Source organism: Amborella trichopoda, chromosome 8 (assembly GCF_054954075.1).
Source record: "Amborella trichopoda isolate Santa Cruz 75 chromosome 8, AtrichopodaSantaCruz75HAP2 v2.0, whole genome shotgun sequence".
NCBI lineage: Eukaryota > Viridiplantae > Streptophyta > Magnoliopsida > Amborellales > Amborellaceae > Amborella > Amborella trichopoda.
Window position 1 is genome coordinate 6,801,472 of NC_142343.1, and position 20,241 is coordinate 6,821,712.

The window sequence follows — 20,241 nt, forward strand, 5'->3', positions numbered from 1 at the left end:
TATGAGACTCGCAATAGAGATGATTGTAGCAAATTGCAAACTAACTGACTTTTTTTGTTTTTTTCCAAAATTGCCCTTCTATTTGAGGATGGAATCCTGGGTCCGAATTCTTTTATTGTTTTTTTCCAAAATTGCCCTTCTATTTGAGGATGGAATCCTGGGTCCGAATTCTTTTAGTTATTTCATTAGTAGGGCAGTGCTCCAAGCTTTAGGGTAGTGCCTTACTAACGAAAAAACTAAATATAATAATAATAATTCAAATTTGGTTTGAGAATGTCCTCGAATAGAGGGATCAGGACCCGTACCCGACACTAGCCCAGTTTGGAAATAGTTTTCAACCAGCAATTGATGCGCCTCGGTTTTACCTCACTGGCTGCATCATTGCCCCAAGCGCTCCAATGCCTCTGCTTTTATAGAACTTGACCCACTTATTTCTTTCTATTCCCATTGATGTGGAGCTAATCTTCCAGTAGACAACATCCTCTCTCTTCTTATCACTTCATACTTACTTCTCCGTAGGTGAGAAGATCTTTTAGTTCCACGTGATATGAGGGGATTTGCTATATAATGAATGGTAGATTTCAAAAAGGGTGAAAACTTTCGGGTCACAGGTCGGGTATAGGGCACGTCGGCTAGTACATGGACCCGTACTCAAGAATCTTTGGGTCCGTTATGAAAAACCCGGATCCTATCTATGGGACCAAGGTTTGGACCCATACACTGGCCCGTGTCGGGTATACCCGACAGGTCCCGCGTCGGGTCTAGATCCATTGCCGGCCCTATCCGATTGTTTCATCAAGCTAGGAGTCTTTTCTCATACGAAGATATTTGGCACAAAGAGTGATATGGCCCAAAATATGGACCATATGTTATGTCACATCTCTTTTTTCGTTTGAATGATTTTCTCTTGTTTTTGTCCGTTCCTTACCCAAATTACTTAGAAAAGAAAAACCACGAAAAAAAAAAGGTATTTGTAGGAGAATATACAATTAGAAAGAATGCATTTAATTGTCACCCAAAATGATGCAAAACCACTCTATTACAACTTCAAATATTGTTCAAGGGCGGCCTTCCCCACTTTCAAAGACTTAAGACAAATCCAATAAGAAGAATTATCGTAAGACCTATCAAACTATCCATTTATCGACCATACCAAAAAAAAAACCAATCAAATTATCGAAAAAATTAAGAAAAATTATATAAGGAGCACAAACATGTGGGCATATATACAATGAATGTCTCCAGAGCTAGTGTTGTATCAAAGTGTCCACCAACTTGAGAATCCGGCCACCGTAATCCTTTGAATCCGGGACGGTGCCATCGTTTCCGGCGAGCACCCGATACTTGTCCTTCCGGGTGAGGCTTGTGCACTCGAACCCTAGCGTAGACGCTAGAATCCTCTGCACGTGGTTCGCGACGTCATGGGCACTTTTACCCCCGGAGCAAGTGAGCTCCTCGGGCAACTGGTTCAAGAATGTCACCTCATACACAGGCCTGGGGTTCATGAAGAAGAAGATTGGGTCCATGGCCTTGTAACCTCGGGCGGTGGTGGCATGAAAGAAGCCGACCCGGTAGTTCATCCCTACTGGGACAATCCGGTCTGTAAGCTCAGCGAACAAGGCACTAAACCTTAGAAGGAAGGGCTCCCTGCATGTGGTTCCCTCGGGGCAGACGACGAGGTCGCCCTCTGACAAGGCCTGTTTGATTCGTTCGCCATCGACACGGCGGTCTCTAGAGAGCCTCACCGTCGGGATTGGAGATAGGATCTCCGACAGTCGAGAAATCGAATATGTGACAGCAGCAACTCTGCGACCTAGGACGACCGATAAGACCACAGGATCCATCAGGGTGCGGTGGGTGCACACAAAGAGGATGCCGGAGTTCGGGGGTGGTGGGGTGCCTTTGAAGATGATGCTGCCACCAAAGAGGTTGACGATGTGGGGAATGGCTTGGATTGGGAGGAGGAGGCCCACCAGTATTCTGATGGCCGCCAGGAGGGCACCGAGAGGCAGCCAGAGGAGGATGAGGAGGGCGGTAGAGGGAGTCGGGCGACGGACTAATCGACCATCATGGAATATCACAGGAGGCGGCTTCGAGAGTGGGAGGTCGTATGCTTTGCCATCAGAGAAGGGTGCATACAAGTGCTCCTGCAGAGCAAGAATCAGCCATGTTAACCAGATGAGGAAGAGGATGGGAACCTAGCAATGTCCATGCACGTGTTACATGTTTCACCCGAGTGTAGGTGCGTGCGGTACGTGTGTCAATGTATTCATTCATGCATTGCATACACGGTTCGGTTGGGGTGTTCACATGCATGTGTGTGTATGTGTTTTGCACGAGAGCACCTCTAGCACTCACCTTGCACAAGGATTGAACAGAGGAGCAACACGGTAGCCTGCCTTGACCAACATCAGGGCTCTCACCACAAAACAATTTCCGAACGCGTTCATCAGTAGAGCAACCATGGTCTGCAAAGAACCCGGTCGCCAGCCCGAACCGGTTCACCACAAGCTCACCCCCAACAACGTCGTCGGCTCGCAGGTGCTCCTTCGCGAACCACTCGACCAAAACCCTAGGGCTCTTGGTCACCACCACCTTCCTCCCATAAGAGCTAAACACCCTCCATGCCTCCATGTCTAGATCATCCATGTAAAACTTTGGAAGAACAGCACGAGCCACAGCTTCGATCTCGGATTCTCGAATCCCAGCCATGGCAACAAAAACCATGAGCCTGAGGCCAACATCTCCCAAGCCAACCATGTCTAGGACACGGCCCAAAGGCCAAACCAGCAATAAGAAAGCAAATCGTAGGACCCCAGAGGCCTCAAAGGCAACAAGCATCAAATAGGAGAATGGGTCAGGTTCCTTAAGCAAAGACCCTTCAAGATCGGACACTATGGTTTCGGGCATATCGCCTGAATTTTTTCTTGGGTATAGTTTCATGGCAGTTGGAGAGAGAGAGGGAAACTTGGAGTGGGGGGGACGTGAAGAAATGAAGTATAAAAACCAAGGTGAAGGGTTATTTGGTATTTGGGTCTTTTGACTTAGGGTATGGGCAGTTTAGCAGTTCACCAACCTTTTCACGCTCTTGGGGTTACCTCTTTTTGTCCAAAAATTAAGGGTACAGAAGAGAGAGAGAGAGAGAGAGTTGGGGGCAGAGGAGATAGAGGAAATAGAGAGAGAGATATATGTTTTTTAACATATGGTGTCGAGAGAGAGAGCTATGTTGTTGAACATATGTAGAGAGAGAGTGTTATGTTGTTTAACATATGGCGTAGAGAGAGAGATGTTTTTTAGCATATCGTGTAGAGAGAGAAAGAGAAATGTTTTTGAATATATGGTAACTAGGTGACCAAACTTTGAGATTTGGAGGGAGAAGTTAATGGATATGAAATATGAACATAAAATCTTTAAACAGGTGACCCAACTTTTCATATATTGGGTTTAATTATTTATTGTTTGTTGTTAAAAATGGAAAAAAAATGGAATAAAGAGGATAAATTATGGGGCACGCCATTGGTCTTAAGGCCCTCCTGCTTACTCAAACTTTCAACTACTTCATGTCTACTGCACAAACTTTTGTTCATCTACGCCTCCGCCCTTGTGCACTTAGCCCTTAAATCTTTGCCGTTGCTTTGTGCGTTTACACGAGGCATTGACCGTAGGATTATCATATGTCACCATGCTTTAAAATACTGTTGATTTCATATAATAACAGCACATTATTAGTGTGAAATCTTTAATTTGGAAAGGAGGATTATACTACACAGTACGTATGTATGATATATGACACGTTGCATTGGTATGGAATTGATCATCTTGACCTCGAGATTAGTATAAAGCGATGGTTTAGAAAACGGATTGGTGTCTTGAATCAGGCACTTCAAAAATCCATCTGGATCGGTGAATCGGCGTTTCGGATCGAAAATCGGTCGAATCGATCAAATTTATTCCTAAAAAAATCTAACAAAGTTCATTAAAAATCATTATAAATGTTGTTTCTTAATAATACAATAAAAAATGCGGGTACTATATTAAGAATTTTCATTTTTTTTCTTCAATATGCGAATATTGAGATGTTTTTTCCCTGTATGAATAAATTTAAAATTTGTCTTATAATATCATCTATTTTTTTAAGAAAAAATTATTTACAGCTATAATAAAATTAATACATTATATAATTTATAATGTAAATAAATAAAAAATAAAATACAAGATTTGATTATCAATGTATAATTATTAATAATAACCAAATCTATAAAAGTATATAATTTAAAAACGTAAACTTGTAATTATATTATTATAAAAATATATAACTATGTAACAACTAATACCCGATTCGATTCGGATCTCCCGATTTCATGCGAGTTTTTAACAAAAATCATAAGAACATCAATAAGTTATCTTGTATGAAGATAAAAGAAATTTCAAACCGTTAGAATAGCAATAAGTTCACCCATGCGAGCGGTATCACTAATACGCGATTCGATTCTGATCTCTCGATTTCATGCGAGTTTTTAAACAATGGTATAAAGATAAAAGAAATTTCAAAGTCATAAGAATAGCGAGTTTTTAAACAATGGTATAAAGATAAAAGAAATTTTAAGTCATAAGAATAGCAATACGTTATCTGGTATAAAGATAAAAGAAATTTCAAGTTATATGAATAGTTTATCAGTCATATGGTATAAAGATGAAGAAAATAAAATTTCAAGTCATAAAAATAGCTATAAGTTATCTAGCATAAAGATAAAAGAAATTTCAAGTCATAAGAATAGCAATAAGTTATCTGGTATAAAGATAAAAGAAATTTCAAGTCCTAAGAATAGTTTATCAGTCATAAGAATAGCAATAAGTTATCTGGTATAAAGATAAAAGAAATTTCAAGTCATAAAAATAGTTTATATTGCAATAAGTTATCTGGACCATTCGATTTGGATCTCCCGATTTCAGATCTGATCGATGAGTTTTTAAACACTAAAATTTCAAGTCATAAAAATAATTTATCTTCCAATAAGTTATCTGGACCATTTATTTTCAAAATAAGTATTTATAGCTGCACTCAATTTACACCATTTTTCTAATTTCTAATTTCATAATTAGAGTTGTCAAAATCAGTATTTATAGCTGCACTCAATTTGTACCATTTTTCTAATTTCAAATTTCATAATTAGAGTTGAACATGAATTTTCCAATCATCGTAAGATTTTTAGTACCAAACTGCCTCTTCAAACAAGGTCCCTTACTTGTATAGAATAAGGTGGGCATCTTACATAAAACTCACCCTTCTCTTTTTATAAAAAATAATTAATTCTTACTATTTGTATTAAATTAAGTAGATATAATTATAGAGGTTGCTTCTTTTTCTTTTGAGAAAAATTATTTTCTTTTGAGAAGAATTAAATAGGTTTTATCTTCTTATTGTGAATCATGACTAGTTCAAATTAAATTTTTTTTGGGGGGAGGGGGGATTTCTTACCTGCCTAATTACATATCGAAAAAAACATTTTTTGAACGCGAAATTGTACTTTAGCCATTGAGCTCTTAAGCATAAGATCGGATTGTTTCTCAAATGGACGATTCAGAGCCTGCCACTGAGGACGCATTAATAGGGTACTTTATGAGCCTTTAATCAAACCATTTTATGGGGTTGATCATGGGTTCACTAATGCCATCCGAAAAATTATCGATGAATAAATCGTCATAGCCATGTTTTTTAGGGCCGACCATGTGTCGTAGTACACTTCCTTGTTAGCCGGATGTATGTATAAACGCATCAAAAGTACATGAAGAGACTATTTGTTTTAGGTTACAATCATTCTTGTATGTGAGATTTTAAATCAGGTGGTTGTAAGTAATATCCTTGACTAGTCTCAAACTTGAAAAATAAAAATCAAATTTTATGACACGCCTCAAACCGTCCAATTTGACATCTAATGCCTATGAGTAATTGTGTCTTTCTTGTAACAAAGATAAATAATCTCATAACATATAATCCCGTAAACATAATAAGAAAGGTGAGATTTGTATACGATGATATCTTAAACAATAAAATTAGGGCACACATTTAAATTCTATCACAAGATACAATGTTGATGCCTGATTTCAAATTTTAATCTTACACCGTAATTATAAAATTTAAATTTTTAAAAATAATATTGATCAAATATTATAAGTGAATGCTTGAAAATCTTAAAAATGGATGGTCCAGATAACATATTGCAAGATGTAACTATTTTCAAGACTTAGAATCCTTTTTCTTTTCATATCTTGAGTTTAAGATGATCGATTAGAGGGCATCCAGTATCGGAACATTTTTTCTGGTGAATTGTTTAGATGCACCTAACTTCAACAATATAAGCTTGTATCTTACATAAACTTTTGTTATATTTCAAATGTGGATAAAGATATTTAAATATATGCGTTTTAGTAAACTATTGATTGTCGCTTAGGCTCCAAAAAGATTTTTATTGGAAACTAAATTTACATTTTTACAGTATAAATGTAAATTTTTATAATTTTTACGAATTTTTATAATCTCATAATTATTTATCTCTAGTTAAAAACATGTACATATGTAACAACCTTGTTGTCAGATTTGGGATGCTTTTTATATCTAAAATTTAGGAAACACGGAAAAGGGAGCTGGGGTTGTGGTGGTAGCAACCCTACACCCCTAGTCATCATGTTGTGGTTTTCATGTCCACAACACCACATCATTAATACCTACGAAAAACTAACTCTTAAACAATTAAAAAATATCTATAGAAGCATGTCTTCCCCACTGAATTACCGCAAAAAAAAAAAAAAAAAAAAAAAAAAAAAAAAAAAAAAACTAAACTTAGGATGCTTGTGAGGCACGTTTTACGATGCACATTTGAGGAACATGGTTCACAACATACTTCTCGGTAAGTCAGTAAAGCAAATGTAATTGTGCTACTTTCCTTTGGGATTTAAATCGTATACTTTCCAAAATCATTTTCTTTGGAATTTTGGAAAATAGGGTTTAGAGAAAAATGTGTGAGATGTTTTTTTAACACGTTTTATATCTAAAAGGTGAGGTTTCTATAAGTTTGCAACCTTAAACAATCCAATTAACGTGCACCTTAAAATTTTATCATAACATGTAATTTTGTTGTAAAAGATTCTTAGTATTATCTTAAAATCTATTTTCATACCTAATAGAAAATTTTAGATTCCAAAAATGATTAACATCAAGTAGATCTATAAATATATAAAAATCTTGAAAATGGACGGTCTAGATAATGTGTTGCAAGATGCACTATTTTTTAGATTCAAAAAAAAAAAATCATATTCATATATCTCGATGTCGAGATGATTGATTAGAAGGCTTTTTCAACATTAAAACAACATTTCCAATAGACTTTTGAGGTGCTTTTGTGATTTGAAATTTTAAAGGTGCAACCTTATATAAACTTTTCCCATATCTAAAATATTATATTATGGCTTTGGACGTCTCTGAAACCTCCAGCCTCATTTATAGTAGTAATGGACCACACTGCCCCTTCAGAATGACTTAAGCTCCAATTATTATTTTTCTGTAGAAAATATTACAAAAACCTATTATAAATAATTTATTACTTTTTAGATTTTTATAAATTCGTTTTTATTTTTATTTTTAAGCTAGTACAGTCAAGCCTGTTGACCACCCAAAGCGGCCAAGTCCAAGTAACCCGGTCTGTTCCATTTCAACCTAGCCGGATTGCTGAACAGGATTGCTGAACAATGGCTACTACACAGCGTTGGGAGAGCAAAATAAACAAACATTTACAGCTAAATCGCATATTTTCACTTCTTTTTTATTATTATCACTTCTTTATTATTATTATTATGAAATGACTCTTCTTTAGGTCATGTTCGTTAATTCATGAACAGTATCTATTTGAGATAGCGTTGTTTTGTCCATGGCAATGTGTATAGAGGAGTTTTAATTAGCACTCTGGGTTCGCAATTGCCGATTACAATCGACAGTTGCGAGGGACTAACTATATTTTTTTTTTAATGCCCAGAATCCTTTAAGTTTTGCTGGAATTTAATCGCTTCAGCTTTGTTAGAGAATTAGGTCATTTTATCAGAGGAGTCGGTGATTCGGGTCATAAAATGAGGCAATTACAACCTAATTTAACGTGTTCTCTACTTTTTAGTAGGGTGAGGTTTGTATAAAGTGCTCACCTTTTTTTTTTTTTTGATCGAAGTTAAGTAATTTTATTGATCAAAGACTAAAAAGAGATTACAGAATTTGAGACCACAATCTCAGTTAAGGTAGAGCCACCTTTAGCAAGATAGTCTGCCACAACATTAGCCTCTCGAAAGACATGAACATATGAAACTGTGAAGGATCTAGACAAGTCCCAATTCTGCAGCAGGATAGAGCGATGTTCCCATAGCGGTTTTAGGATCCCATTACACCAGTTGATAACATTCGACGAATTCCCTTCCACCACACAATACATCCCCACCATTTTGTCTACAAAGAGTTTTAGTCCATTGAAAAGCGCCATAAGTTCAGCAAAGTTTGTCATTTTCTCCCCCAATAGTCCTGCAAAGGAGAATACTACAACTCTATTCCAATCTCTTACAATACCTCCAAAACCAGCGAGGCTTAGGTTTCTAAACGAACTTCCATTAAAATTGAGTTTGAAAAACTCTTCCATAGGTGGCACCCTTCGGTCTACTCTTCACTACTCCTAGATGAAAGAAATTCGCTAAATTTCTCTTAACATCTACTTCCAAAAAATCTTTACCAACTTTAGTAACTGAGCATGAGAGCCACATCGCATGCAATATTTTCTCTAAAATTCTCTCAACAGGCAGGCCGATACCGTAAAAAATTCTTCAATTTCTTTCCTTCCAAACATCCCATAAAATCATGCCCTTAGCAATCTGCCAAATAACCATTCCAGTTCTAGGTAACCAACTCACAAACAAGTTTGAAATTACCCCAATCACATTCGTAGGCATAACCATAGTGATCCCCAATTTATCAAAAACCTACTGCCAAATTCTTAAGATAAAAGAGTAATGGAGAAACATATGAGGCCCTGTTTCTGCATTACTCTTACAGAATAAGCAAATATTCGGCAATACTTTACCCCTTTTGATAAGATTATCCACAGTGAGGATTTTTACTTGCACAGCCACCCATAGAAAAGCTTGAACTTTCAGCGGTATGCACAATTTCTAAATGCAAGCAATTTCAGGCAAGGACCGCCTCCAATGGTCATGAAACAGTAAGTGATACATTGACTTCACCGAATACAGACCATCTGACTCAATCTCCCATATGACTATATCTGAAGCATTTTGCGACACATAAACTTCATGCAAAACTGGAGATACAATATCTGTTATTCTTTTAAGATACAATAACTGGAAAATAACTTCCAGTTGTGGGGACAATATGATGGGAGTGTATGGAAGTTACAATCACACATTTGTAAACTACTAAAACTGAGATAGGAAAACTGAGATAATAAGATAGTTGAGAATCTGGTTTGATGTATCAAAAAGATAGGGAAAACCTGGATAGCATGAAGCAGGTTCTTGCTGTGAGGTTGGGAAAGCTGTGATGGTCTTGCTTAGAGAGCAAGGAGATGAGAGAGCAGATGGATGAAGAGAGCTTGCAGATGAAGAGAGAGTAGAGAGAGAGAGAGAGAGGGAGAGCAGAGAGAGAGAGAGCAGAGCGGAGTATGAGAGGGAAGAAGCTCGGAGAGAGACCTGCTTAGAATGAGGGAGAGGCTTCCCTTTTATAGGCAGGAGAAGGTTACTTCGTAAGGAAGTAAAGAAGTGAGATGACTTGATGAGACTAAAAGGAAGAGGAAAAGACATAAAGCAAAAAAGCAAAAAGGAAAAAGACAAAAAAGGAAAAGAAGATGCTTAAAGAGGCATCTTTGTACAGTGACATTTTGTCTTCTTATGTCGGTGCCTACAGTGAAAAGGCATCTTTGAATAGTGGCATTTTGTCTTCTTATGTCGGCGGCTACAGTGAAGGGCATCAATCATTTGTCGTATATGTCGGCAGCACAGTGAAAGGCATCATTCTTTTGTCGTATGTGAAGGGCATATAGTATCTTTGAGGTGACCTGGTACTGTGTAGCATCTCTATGGTCTTTGGCTGAATTCATTGGGGTCTTCCTCTTCTGGGTCTGTTTCTTCTTCTTCTGGGTCTGCTTCTTCAAGTGGAAAATATTTATTGGTGTGTAATGGTAAAGATTGTACGGTTTCATCTGATGAGACCTGTTTTCTTCCTGCTTCTGCAAAGATCTCCTTCATTTGTTGTTCTAGCATTTCTTTGGAAGCATTTGGGTTTACTTGGAGCATATTTCGTAAATACGTAAGAAAGTCAAATGAAGTATTGGCTGTATTATGGTCACTTAGACTGGGATTATATATAGGTTTTTGTGGAGGTATTCTTTTGGGAACTATGGTTGTGAGATCCATATTAAAGATGTCCCACAACTTGACAGAGATGGTTTTGCCCAGTCTTGGAATGTAGGTATGGTCGACTGTGTTATTAACAGAGATGGTATATTCCCATTTCATAATCCATGGGAGTTGATATAGTGCCACAAAGTATAGGTGATTGTCAGTATTATTATCACTATTATTGAACTGCACAAATTGTTTGGATTTTGATAATAAAACATTTTATGCCAAGCTTCTATGTATTCGGCATATTTTATAATATTTGTATGAAAAATCAGGATTATGTAATTTCTTTCCTTGAGCAGGATTGCAACCCCACTCATCATAAGAGAGTAGTTTCTTAATCTGGACTTTGGAGTAAGCAATGACTCTAGTATTTTGTTGGTAGTAATGGACAACATATATGGATCCTGTTTCCATGAGAATTGCTTCATAATATTCTCTGGTTTTGACTCCATTGGTTGGGTTTAAATGGTTTATCAAGTATAATGGAGCAAGTTTGATAGGGTCCATATTTATATGGTGATCATCAATGGTGATGTCCATAAGGTAGGCTCTTTCAATGTATGAAGACCTAGGAAAATTAGGCTTCTGATTTGATTAGGACTGTACTTGAGAATAAACAGGAGTCGATGTATTAGCCTCTGGGTAGGTTATTTGGTGAATAAGAGAATTGGAAGGTGAAAGGGTTGCCAAAGGCCGGAATTCACCTTCAAATGATATTATATTCAGTGGGTGTTTTTCGGTGCGAGAATTGCTACGAGAACCCATGAGAGTAGGTGGATGTGATAGAGTAGTATTATTTTTATTAGCTGCAAAGAGTTGTAGTGCAAGTGAAAGTGGTGATTCTTCGTCGTTGGCGTCAGTGTTGCCCCCCCTGCAAAAATTCACGGGTAAGAAAATCAGGAAGAGAATTGGAAGACCCGGGAAGGTGTTCAATGGTAAAATCAAAGGCGGACAGGATAGCCTGCCAGCGGGCAAATATTTGTTTAGCAACAAGGTTTTGAAAATCTTTTTACAGAATATCTTTAGCTGCTTTGCAATCAGTTCGTATGAGAAATGGTTGATTGAGAATATCACTCTGAAATTTTGTAACACAATGAACAATGGCCAGTAATTCCTTTTTGACCATAGAATAGATTTTCTGGGTTGGGTTTCAGGCTTTAGAAGTATACCTGAGTAGTTGTTCCTGATTATCAATGCGTTGCTTGAGAATACCACCCAAGCCTATTTCGGAGGCATCACACTCTATTATCTTGAAAGTAGTAGGATGAGGAAGAGAAAGGCAAATAAGAGTTTTTACCTTTTGTTTAATGAGTTGAACTGCTTTAGTATGAATATTTGTCCATAGTAAAGGATGCTTTTTTAATCTATCATGTAAAGGTTTAGCATCTATGGCAAGATTAGGATAAAAATCACTTACATAGTTTAAACATCCTAAGAACCTTTGAAGTTCTTTCTTATCGAGTATTTGATCAGGGAATTTATCAGCAAATTGTATGGATCGATCTATTGGAATAATGGTGCCATGATGAATTAGATGTCCTAGAAACCTAATATTGGTTTTAAATAAAGTTATCTTTTTTGCCGATACAACTAATCCAGCATTCTGGACTACATGAATAAAAGTATTAATATGTTTGATATGTTGATCTATAGATTCAGAGAAGACCAAGACACCATCAATATAAACTATCATGAATTGATAATAAGCATTAAAGACATCATTCATTATTTTCTGAAATTCTGATGGAGCATTTTTTAAACCAAATGGCATTACATTTCATTCATATTGTCCAAATGGCACATTAAATGTTGTTTTATATTTATCTTGTTCTTGAATTTGTATTTGCCAATATCCAGATTTCATATCAAATTTGGAAAAGATACAAGCATTGGCTACTTTATCTAATAAATCTTTTTTATTGGGGATAGGATATCTAATCCATCTTAAAACTTTATTAAGAGGTTTATAGTTAATAACTAATCGAGGGACTCCTCGTTCTTTCTCAGCATTTTTATTGACATAAAAAGCTGCACAACTCCAAGGTGATGAGCTTGGTCGTATTAACTTTTTTGTTTGGAGGTCATCAATTTCTTTTTTACGCATGTCTACTAAAGTAGTGTTCATTTGTATTGGTCTAGCTTTTGTAAGTATTTGTTTTTCGTCAAATCCTTGTTCATATGGTAGACTAATACTGTGCTTTTTCCTTTCCCAAAAAGCATTGGGATGTTCACTGTATATAGAGCTTTCTATTTGTTGTTGGATTGATTGAATCTTTTGTTGGATCAAAGGATCTCGTATTTGTTCTTCTATATATTTATATTTAATTTCTTATTTTAAAGTACAAATAAATTTTTCTTTATTCTGTAATTGGCTTTTGACATTATTGATTTCTTTTAATTTTGGTTTATGAATAAAGTCAAAGCGTGTTGGTACATTTTGATAATTCGAAGATATTCATGTTTGATCTATTGATAAAGGATATAAAAGTGTAAGAAATGAGACTCTAAGTATAACTGCTTGACTTAATCCTTTAACCATAATAAATGGTGTATTAATACATTGATGGTTATTACAGACAGAAGCATTAGATAATTTATAATTGATAAAGAGTCTACTACCATCTGCAGTATTTAAGATTTGAGTTGTTTTGTCAAAATATTTTGAAGGTACTAAACCTTCATTGATGCAATTAAAGTCAGCCCCTGAATCTATTAAGGCTGAAGTTTGAAAGCTATAATCTTTTGCTACAATTATCTTGACTTGAACAAACCATTTTTGAATCATAATTTTATCTATTAAATTAACAGAGGGAATTGTTACCAGATGAGGTTTGGCTTCTGAAGTTTCTGGTATATCTTCTAGTGGATCAGGATCATATGTCATAAGCTGATCGAATTCTAGTTCATCTGTATCTATCTCTGGTTGAGATAGATTTTGTAATTCTAAAGTCTTAATTCTATTTTTTAATTGATATACTTCTTTTTTGACTTCTTTGATTTCTTGCTTTAAGTCTGAAATAGAAGGTTTTTTATGTTGAGAAGTATGTTGTTCACTTACTCTTTTCATAATAGAAGCAAAATTGTATTCATCAGGTGTTTTACTAATTGGAGGTATTTTTGCTTTTGTTTTAGTTAAATAAATTTAGTGATTACAGATCTTTTTTCTTCTGGATCTGTAATTTTCTCAATAATATCTAATATTAAATTATCTTCTTGATGTGTAGGTATAGGGCAAGTACAATTAGCATCTTTCATGGAATTGGATGTTTTTGTATCTGTCGAAGAATCAGACGATTCTGTCCATAATAAGGCATCATCCTGAATATGTTCTATATGTGATTCAGTAGAATCTGAAGATATTGAATCATAATTGATTATATTATATAATTTTTCTTTGATCGAATCATTTAATTGTAATGATTCCATTTTCTTATTTAATTTGCATTGGTGTTTGTAATGACCAACTTTTCCACATTTATAACATACTGGAAGTTTCTTTTTATTTTTTGTATTTGGAGAAAATTTGTTTATAAATTTCTGTTTAGACTTTTTATATTGTTTATGTACTTTATTTGATTTGGATTTATATTTATCTTTTTTATATTTTTTCTTTTTCTTATATAACTTTTCAGGTGTATTTTTCATATCTATATGGTATCCAAATTGTTCACAGAAATCACTAAGTTCTTTACGCTTGGTAATTTGTTGTTTATCTAACTGTCTTTTGAGTTTAAGATCAGTATATAAAGCTAATCCTTCAGCACATATTTCTGTTGAGAGTTCTAGTGTATAGGCGGAATATACTATAATTCCATTATGTTTCTTTTTAAGTCTGTCTTTGACTTTTTCTGCAAATAAGTAGGGTAGACCAGCAATAAACTTTTCTTTTCAATGGTCTAATTGACAATCTTCCCATATTAATAATATTGAGAAAAAGACATCCTTATACCATTTATAATGGGATAATGTAGGACAACGAAGATTAGATAGCAGATCTTCTGATCTTGCTGCAAATAATGTCGTACTGCCTACAAAATGAAGTGCAATGATATATATTAAGGTGTTTACTGCATCATTTTCAGTATAGATTATTTCTTGATTTTGTTCATTCCTGGCGGTCCATTGTCTTATATTGGTAAGAATTCTATTTTTGGTTTCATCATCTACATAGAAATCCCACCATCCTCTTAACCAGCCAGTGAATCCATTGACTATTGCTTTAGCAACCTCTTGATTTGGATTGCCTGCCATTTTGTTTGCAGAAGCAAACATTGTCATGTGTCTCATGACATCTAATATTTTTAATTCAGATAAACAATCTATTGTCCAATTAACTATTGATCTTCCTGAATAGGAAATAACTTGTTGTATGGCATCTTCTTCAAGCTGGACATCAACAGGTGTAGGTCTTTTATAATATGGTAAAGCGGTAATTGGTTTCCAAGTTTTACCATAGGTTATTCTATTTATATCAATAAGTGTAGTATCCATAAAAGCATTTTTTTGGTTTTATATGGTGTCTTCGATAATTGGTTCTTCTTCCTGGAGCATCATTGTTTCATGCTCTGGTATTTTTTATTTTCTTTTATCTGAAGATTCTGGTAATGGAACAGGTATATTTGGCATAGGAATACTGAGTTTGGGAGAAGGAATTCCTTTTATGTCTAATTGAGCTAATTTGGCTATTAACTGATCCATTAAGGTTTTATTATTGTCACCAATATGAAATTTATTTTTATTAAGTTCTAGAGGTGATTTAAACAGGACTGCTTTAGGAAGGGAAGGAGTTACCTCCTTTGAAACTAATCTTTCTATACGTTCTGCTTGTTTTCCTAAAGACTGCATATATAAATTAGTATAATTATTTTGTTCCACAATATGGGGAATAAGCTCTTGCTTTTTACCTATTTCTTTGGCTAAGAAATATCAAAAAAATATTTTATATCAAAAAAAAACCAAAAGACACCCCATAAAATTTCAGGGGTATTTTGGTCAATTTTGGTTTTACGTATTATTGTTTTTTGTATTTTTATTAGGTGCGGCTTGATGAGAAGAACATGGGCCTAAAATTTTAATTGATTTGTATTAATAGAAAAAAATATTTTAATTCAAATACTACCAGACATCTATGATCGTCAGATCGACCCAGCTTCAATCTGGACCGTTAGACTCTTTTGTTTTTTTTTAATCCACCGACTCACAGGATGATTTTCCTATATATATATATATATATATATATATATATAGGGGGAGAGAGAGCGCTTATCACAGCAAATTGTGATGGGCTAACAATGTATACCTACATACAACTATTATACATTTGTTGTCGGGCGGGTTGGGGAAAGAGAGAGAGACCATGTTAGTTACATTTACCAGACTCTTAGATACATTTACCAATGATATATTATATATCTTTGGGAAGAGAGATTCCTACCTGTAGTAAGAATGGAAGTCATGACATTACATAATACATGGACTGAAATATGCAGTTATCTAAACTCCTCACGTTGGTAACTGTAAAGTATATGACCGAGTTGACTTGTCTATTGGAACTTCCTTATAAACGATATTTCTTATGTGTGCTTGTTTCTAAATGGTGGATAACTTGATCTGCTCGGTAGTTGAATTGATATAGTGATGTGATAGGGAGAGTCCATGTTTTTCTTTAAATAATTCACACTTTAATAATTAGATATTTATATCGAGTTGTAATTATATTTGAACCCCCCACCCCCCTTCGAAGTTGAATTTCGATATATTTAATCATATAGTTAATCATCCCTGACATGATAGTGTTACATTGATTTTAAAGGTCAAAGAATTTCCGTATGGTCTCATTGTATAAAAAATAAATGGTCTTTGTATAAAAATAAATGGTTACATTGTATATATTTTCATAATAAATTTACTGAATTCTTGAAAAATTAAAACTAATAAAGAAGAATATCCTAAGAATATTGGCTCTGTCATGTGATCTTTGGTGGGACAATCGATTAGTAGGAGGATTAAAATCCAAACTGCATAACCAAGTCTCTTTTCCAACGTGCACTTGCTTTCGTGAGGCACCTGTACTTGTATATGTTTTAGAATTTCTTGTTTTGAAAAATATTAAAGAGTATTTTAAAATGATAAGTTTTTAAATGGTTCTTCATTGAATTTTTAATAAATAGAACAAGAAACTTATGTGTTTTAGTCTTATAGTTAAATATAGAGCAAGACAATAATGGCATTTATATAAAAACACTCTCATGCTTTATGTCTTTAGATAAGAGATATTGACGATCCACCCGTGGAGCACATGAAGTGCCCATACACAAATGCAGGTTGGGGTCATCTTACTAGAAGCAATCTAGACTTGACCGTTGGTGTGCAGGATTTAATCGAGGTAAGTAACTTCGTTGAAAAGGATAGCGGTGAAATAAGTGTAGCGTGCATGACTTCTTCTTTTTTAGGTAATTAAGTGAGAAAGACAATCTCTACCTATTTTTTCAAATAGATTAGACGTACATAAATCATGCTCACTTCTTTTTCACAAATGTTAAAAAAATTTTTAATGGAGAGCGGTTACAATGGATCAATTATATCATCAGAAATGAAAAGGGTGGGTAAAAGACAATACACTCTTGGCGAGCGAATCAGTCATTGCATTGGCCTCCCTATAAACATATTGAAAGAAAATCATGAGAGGTTTTGCCAAATCCACAATTGAAGCCAGACAGACCTCAACTCCCAAGGTACTCGCTGCTCCCTATTACACTACGGGATCACATTCAAAGAATCCCCCACCATAATACAAGCACCACCCAAATTCTTAGATATGAAAATCTTAAGACCATGGAAAAGAGTAAGGATTTCAGCGTGATTAACCGTCGTTGTGCCATTGAGACCAGCAAAGGTAAATATTGTAGACCCATTCTAATCCCTAAGAACACCTACAATGCCTGCCAAACCAGGATTGTCCAGAGAACTACCATCAACACTAAATTTGAAACTTCGTTGTGATGAGGCAACCCAAAGCGACTTCGGGCAGCATTTAACCATTCCCATTCTAAATAGATTGTTAAGATTAATATAAGCATAACCCAAAGCAACCTCGAGCGACATTTAACCATTCCCATTCTAAACAGATTGTTAAGATTAATATAAGCATCAACTTTCGAGATACCCTTATCCTCTTTTGTAAGAGCTAACCAACACTAACCCCCAGTTGAGAAATGAACTAAGACCAAATTCTCACAACAAATGAGCAGTGTAGAAACAGATGATCGTTAGACTCCCCATTATCCTTGCACATAAGACATATATTTGATAAAATCTTACCCCTCTTAATGAGATTATCAACAGTAAGAACCTTATTCTTGTTAGAATTTGTGGGAGTATAGAATGGAGAAAGAAAAAGATAGAACACAATATTTACGAATTTGTGGGAGCATAGAATAGAGAGAGAAGAAGATAGAAAACAACATTTACGTGGTTCAGACCGAAACCTTACGTCCACAGATCCAATGCTTAACTGGCTACATCTTTATTATTTTGGATGAATCTTTACATCAAGAAGTACGTCTATATATAGAGGACAATCACACAATTAGAAGAGATAATTATAGTATGATAACTTGATGACCAAGTAACTTGGTCTCCATCTTCTAGATATCTAACCTTATCAAGAGATATATACATATAATGACCTATATTAATATGAATCCAAGATATCCATATCCCATCACTCCCCCTCAAACTCAAGATGCTTTGATACAAAGCAGCTCGAGTTTGAATAATACTAAATTGCCAAAAAAATCACATGTTACCATGGTCTTCCAAAAACAACTTTTCTTGAGCTCCTTTCTTGGGTTCTCTACTTTCTTCTAGAGACTTTCTCTCTCTAGGGTCTTCCAAGAAACAACCTTTTTAGGGCTCTCTACTTTTTTCTCTGAAGATCTTCTCTCTTTAGAGGTTTCTCTGAAGATCTCTCTCTTCAAAGGCATCTTTTTTTCTAGAGGCTTTCTCTCTCTAAAAGAAAATGACTTTTCTTTCTCTCTCTTCGAAACATCTGAGATCGAGTAACGAAAAACTCGACGATCATCACACAGGATAGAGCAACGGAAAACTACATCATCAAACAAGATAAAAGAACAGAAAACTTGATCATCAATCAAGATCGAGAAATTCAATCATCTTCATCTCCTCATCTGGAGACGGAACTCTTGATCATCGACTTCGATCGAGAAATTCGATCATCTTTATCTTCTCATCTGGAGACTAGAACTCTGGAATCAATATGACAATAACTTCCCTTTGCATAGTAGTTTGACTGAGCCAGAATATGGATTTTCTTTAGCTGTTAAATTAGAGTTCATCTCTACTCATCTCATCTCCATATCTCCTATACTCTCTCCCTCAAGTTGGGTGTGGATGCAAAGAAACACCCAACTTGCAAAATACAATTTTTTTTCTTTTTTCCTTTTGAGTACAATCATATAAAAAAAAATGCCAATGAAATTGGACTTCTAGACAATAGCCCACATCGTAAAAAAAATATGACCCATTTTTTTTTTTTTGCATGATCATCATAATTCAATATTTGATAAGTTTTTCCAACTTTTGCAATTGAACCTTTTTTTTCCTCATCTTTTCCCCCTCTTACTCTCATCAAATAATTACTCCTCTCTCTCTATCACCTTGCTTCTCCAAAGATTAGAATTTCTCTCTCAAGACGTCTCCCAAATAAGACATGCTTGTAATAAATCTTCTAGCACAATCAACTCAGTTCTTCTGGCATGATTAAAAAAAAGATAATAAACATCATAAAGCCACCAGATTTCTCAATACCACTTCTGTTGAAACCACTGGCTTTCACAAAACCAGAGACCTAAGTGTGGCTTTCGAAGGCAAATTCTTAGGGCGGAGACAGTATCAAGTCCGATGGAAGTTTTCCAGGGCTAAAATGTAGAGATGAAAACTCTCTGCGGTGGACAAAGGGTTCCGGGAGATGAGCAAATCAGATTTTTCTTCTGTGCTATGAAATTTCCCGACTTCAGATCTGAAGTTGGCGAGCTCAGATCTGAGCCAAGAAGCATGCGCATACATGTTAAAATTTTGCTTTGATACCATGTTAGAATTTGTGGGAGCATAGAATAGAGAGAGAAGAAGATAGAACATAGCATTTACGAATTTATGAGAGCATAAAATGGAGATAGAAGAAGATAGAACACAACATTTACAAATATGTGGGAGCATAGAATGGAGAGAGAAGAAGATAGACTACAACATTTATGAATTTATGGGAGCATAGAATGGAGAGAGAAGAAGATAGAACATAATATTTACGTGGTTCCGGCCAAAGCCTTACGTCCGCGGATCCAAAGCCTAACTGGCTACATCCTCATTATGTTGGATGAATCTTTACATCAAGAAGTATGTCTATATATATAGGACAATCACACAATTAGAATAGATAATTATGGTATGATAACTCGATGACCAAATAATTTGGTCACTATCTTCTAGATATCTAACCTTATCAAGAGATATATACATATACATTCATAATGATGTATATCAATATGAACCCTAGATATCCATATCCCAACAATTCTGAGCATGCTCACTTTCTCTATCTATATTGAGACCACTTTGGTGCTTTATAGACTAACATTTTCCAGTGCAATAATTGGCAAAATTATTGTGTGTTCTTCGATTTTCAGCGGTGCTTTATAGACTAACCTTTTCCAATGCATTAATTGGCAAAATTATTATGTGTTCCTCTATTTTCAGATATCCCATGGACTG

The 20,241-nt window shown here is 35.2% G+C and overlaps 2 protein-coding genes and 1 pseudogene across 2 annotated transcripts; all 3 read right to left on the bottom strand.

Annotated features, from left to right (window-relative positions):
- Positions 1-243: 243 nt before the first annotated feature.
- LOC148780745 (U4 spliceosomal RNA) lies at positions 244-400 on the bottom strand (annotated as a pseudogene).
- A 584-nt stretch (positions 401-984) lies between these two features.
- Positions 985-2,996, bottom strand: LOC18436200 (glycerol-3-phosphate acyltransferase 5). Its single transcript, XM_006846222.4, has 2 exons — positions 2,359-2,996; positions 985-2,147 (listed from the first exon to the last, which is right to left on the bottom strand). Exons 1-2 carry the CDS (start codon positions 2,941-2,943, stop codon positions 1,248-1,250), a joined length of 1,485 nt encoding a protein of 494 aa, XP_006846285.2. The 5' UTR covers positions 2,944-2,996; the 3' UTR covers positions 985-1,247.
- A 5,244-nt stretch (positions 2,997-8,240) lies between these two features.
- On the bottom strand, positions 8,241-8,675 carry LOC148780746 (uncharacterized). The gene has a single exon (XM_088873841.1). It carries the CDS (start codon positions 8,673-8,675, stop codon positions 8,241-8,243), a length of 435 nt encoding a protein of 144 aa, XP_088729967.1.
- Positions 8,676-20,241: the final 11,566 nt, after the last annotated feature.

Bases quoted from the DNA above. Each gene is read 5' to 3' on its own strand.
- LOC18436200 (XM_006846222.4), bottom strand. From the start codon at position 2,943: ATGAAACTATACCCAAGAAAAAATTCAGGCGATATGCCCGAAACCATA. The intron at 2,148-2,358 runs GTGAGTGCTAGA...CTTGCTCTGCAG, and splicing joins CTGTTCAATCCTTGTGCAAG to GAGCACTTGTATGCACCCTT.
- LOC148780746 (XM_088873841.1), bottom strand. From the start codon at position 8,675: ATGGAAGAGTTTTTCAAACTCAATTTTAATGGAAGTTCGTTTAGAAAC.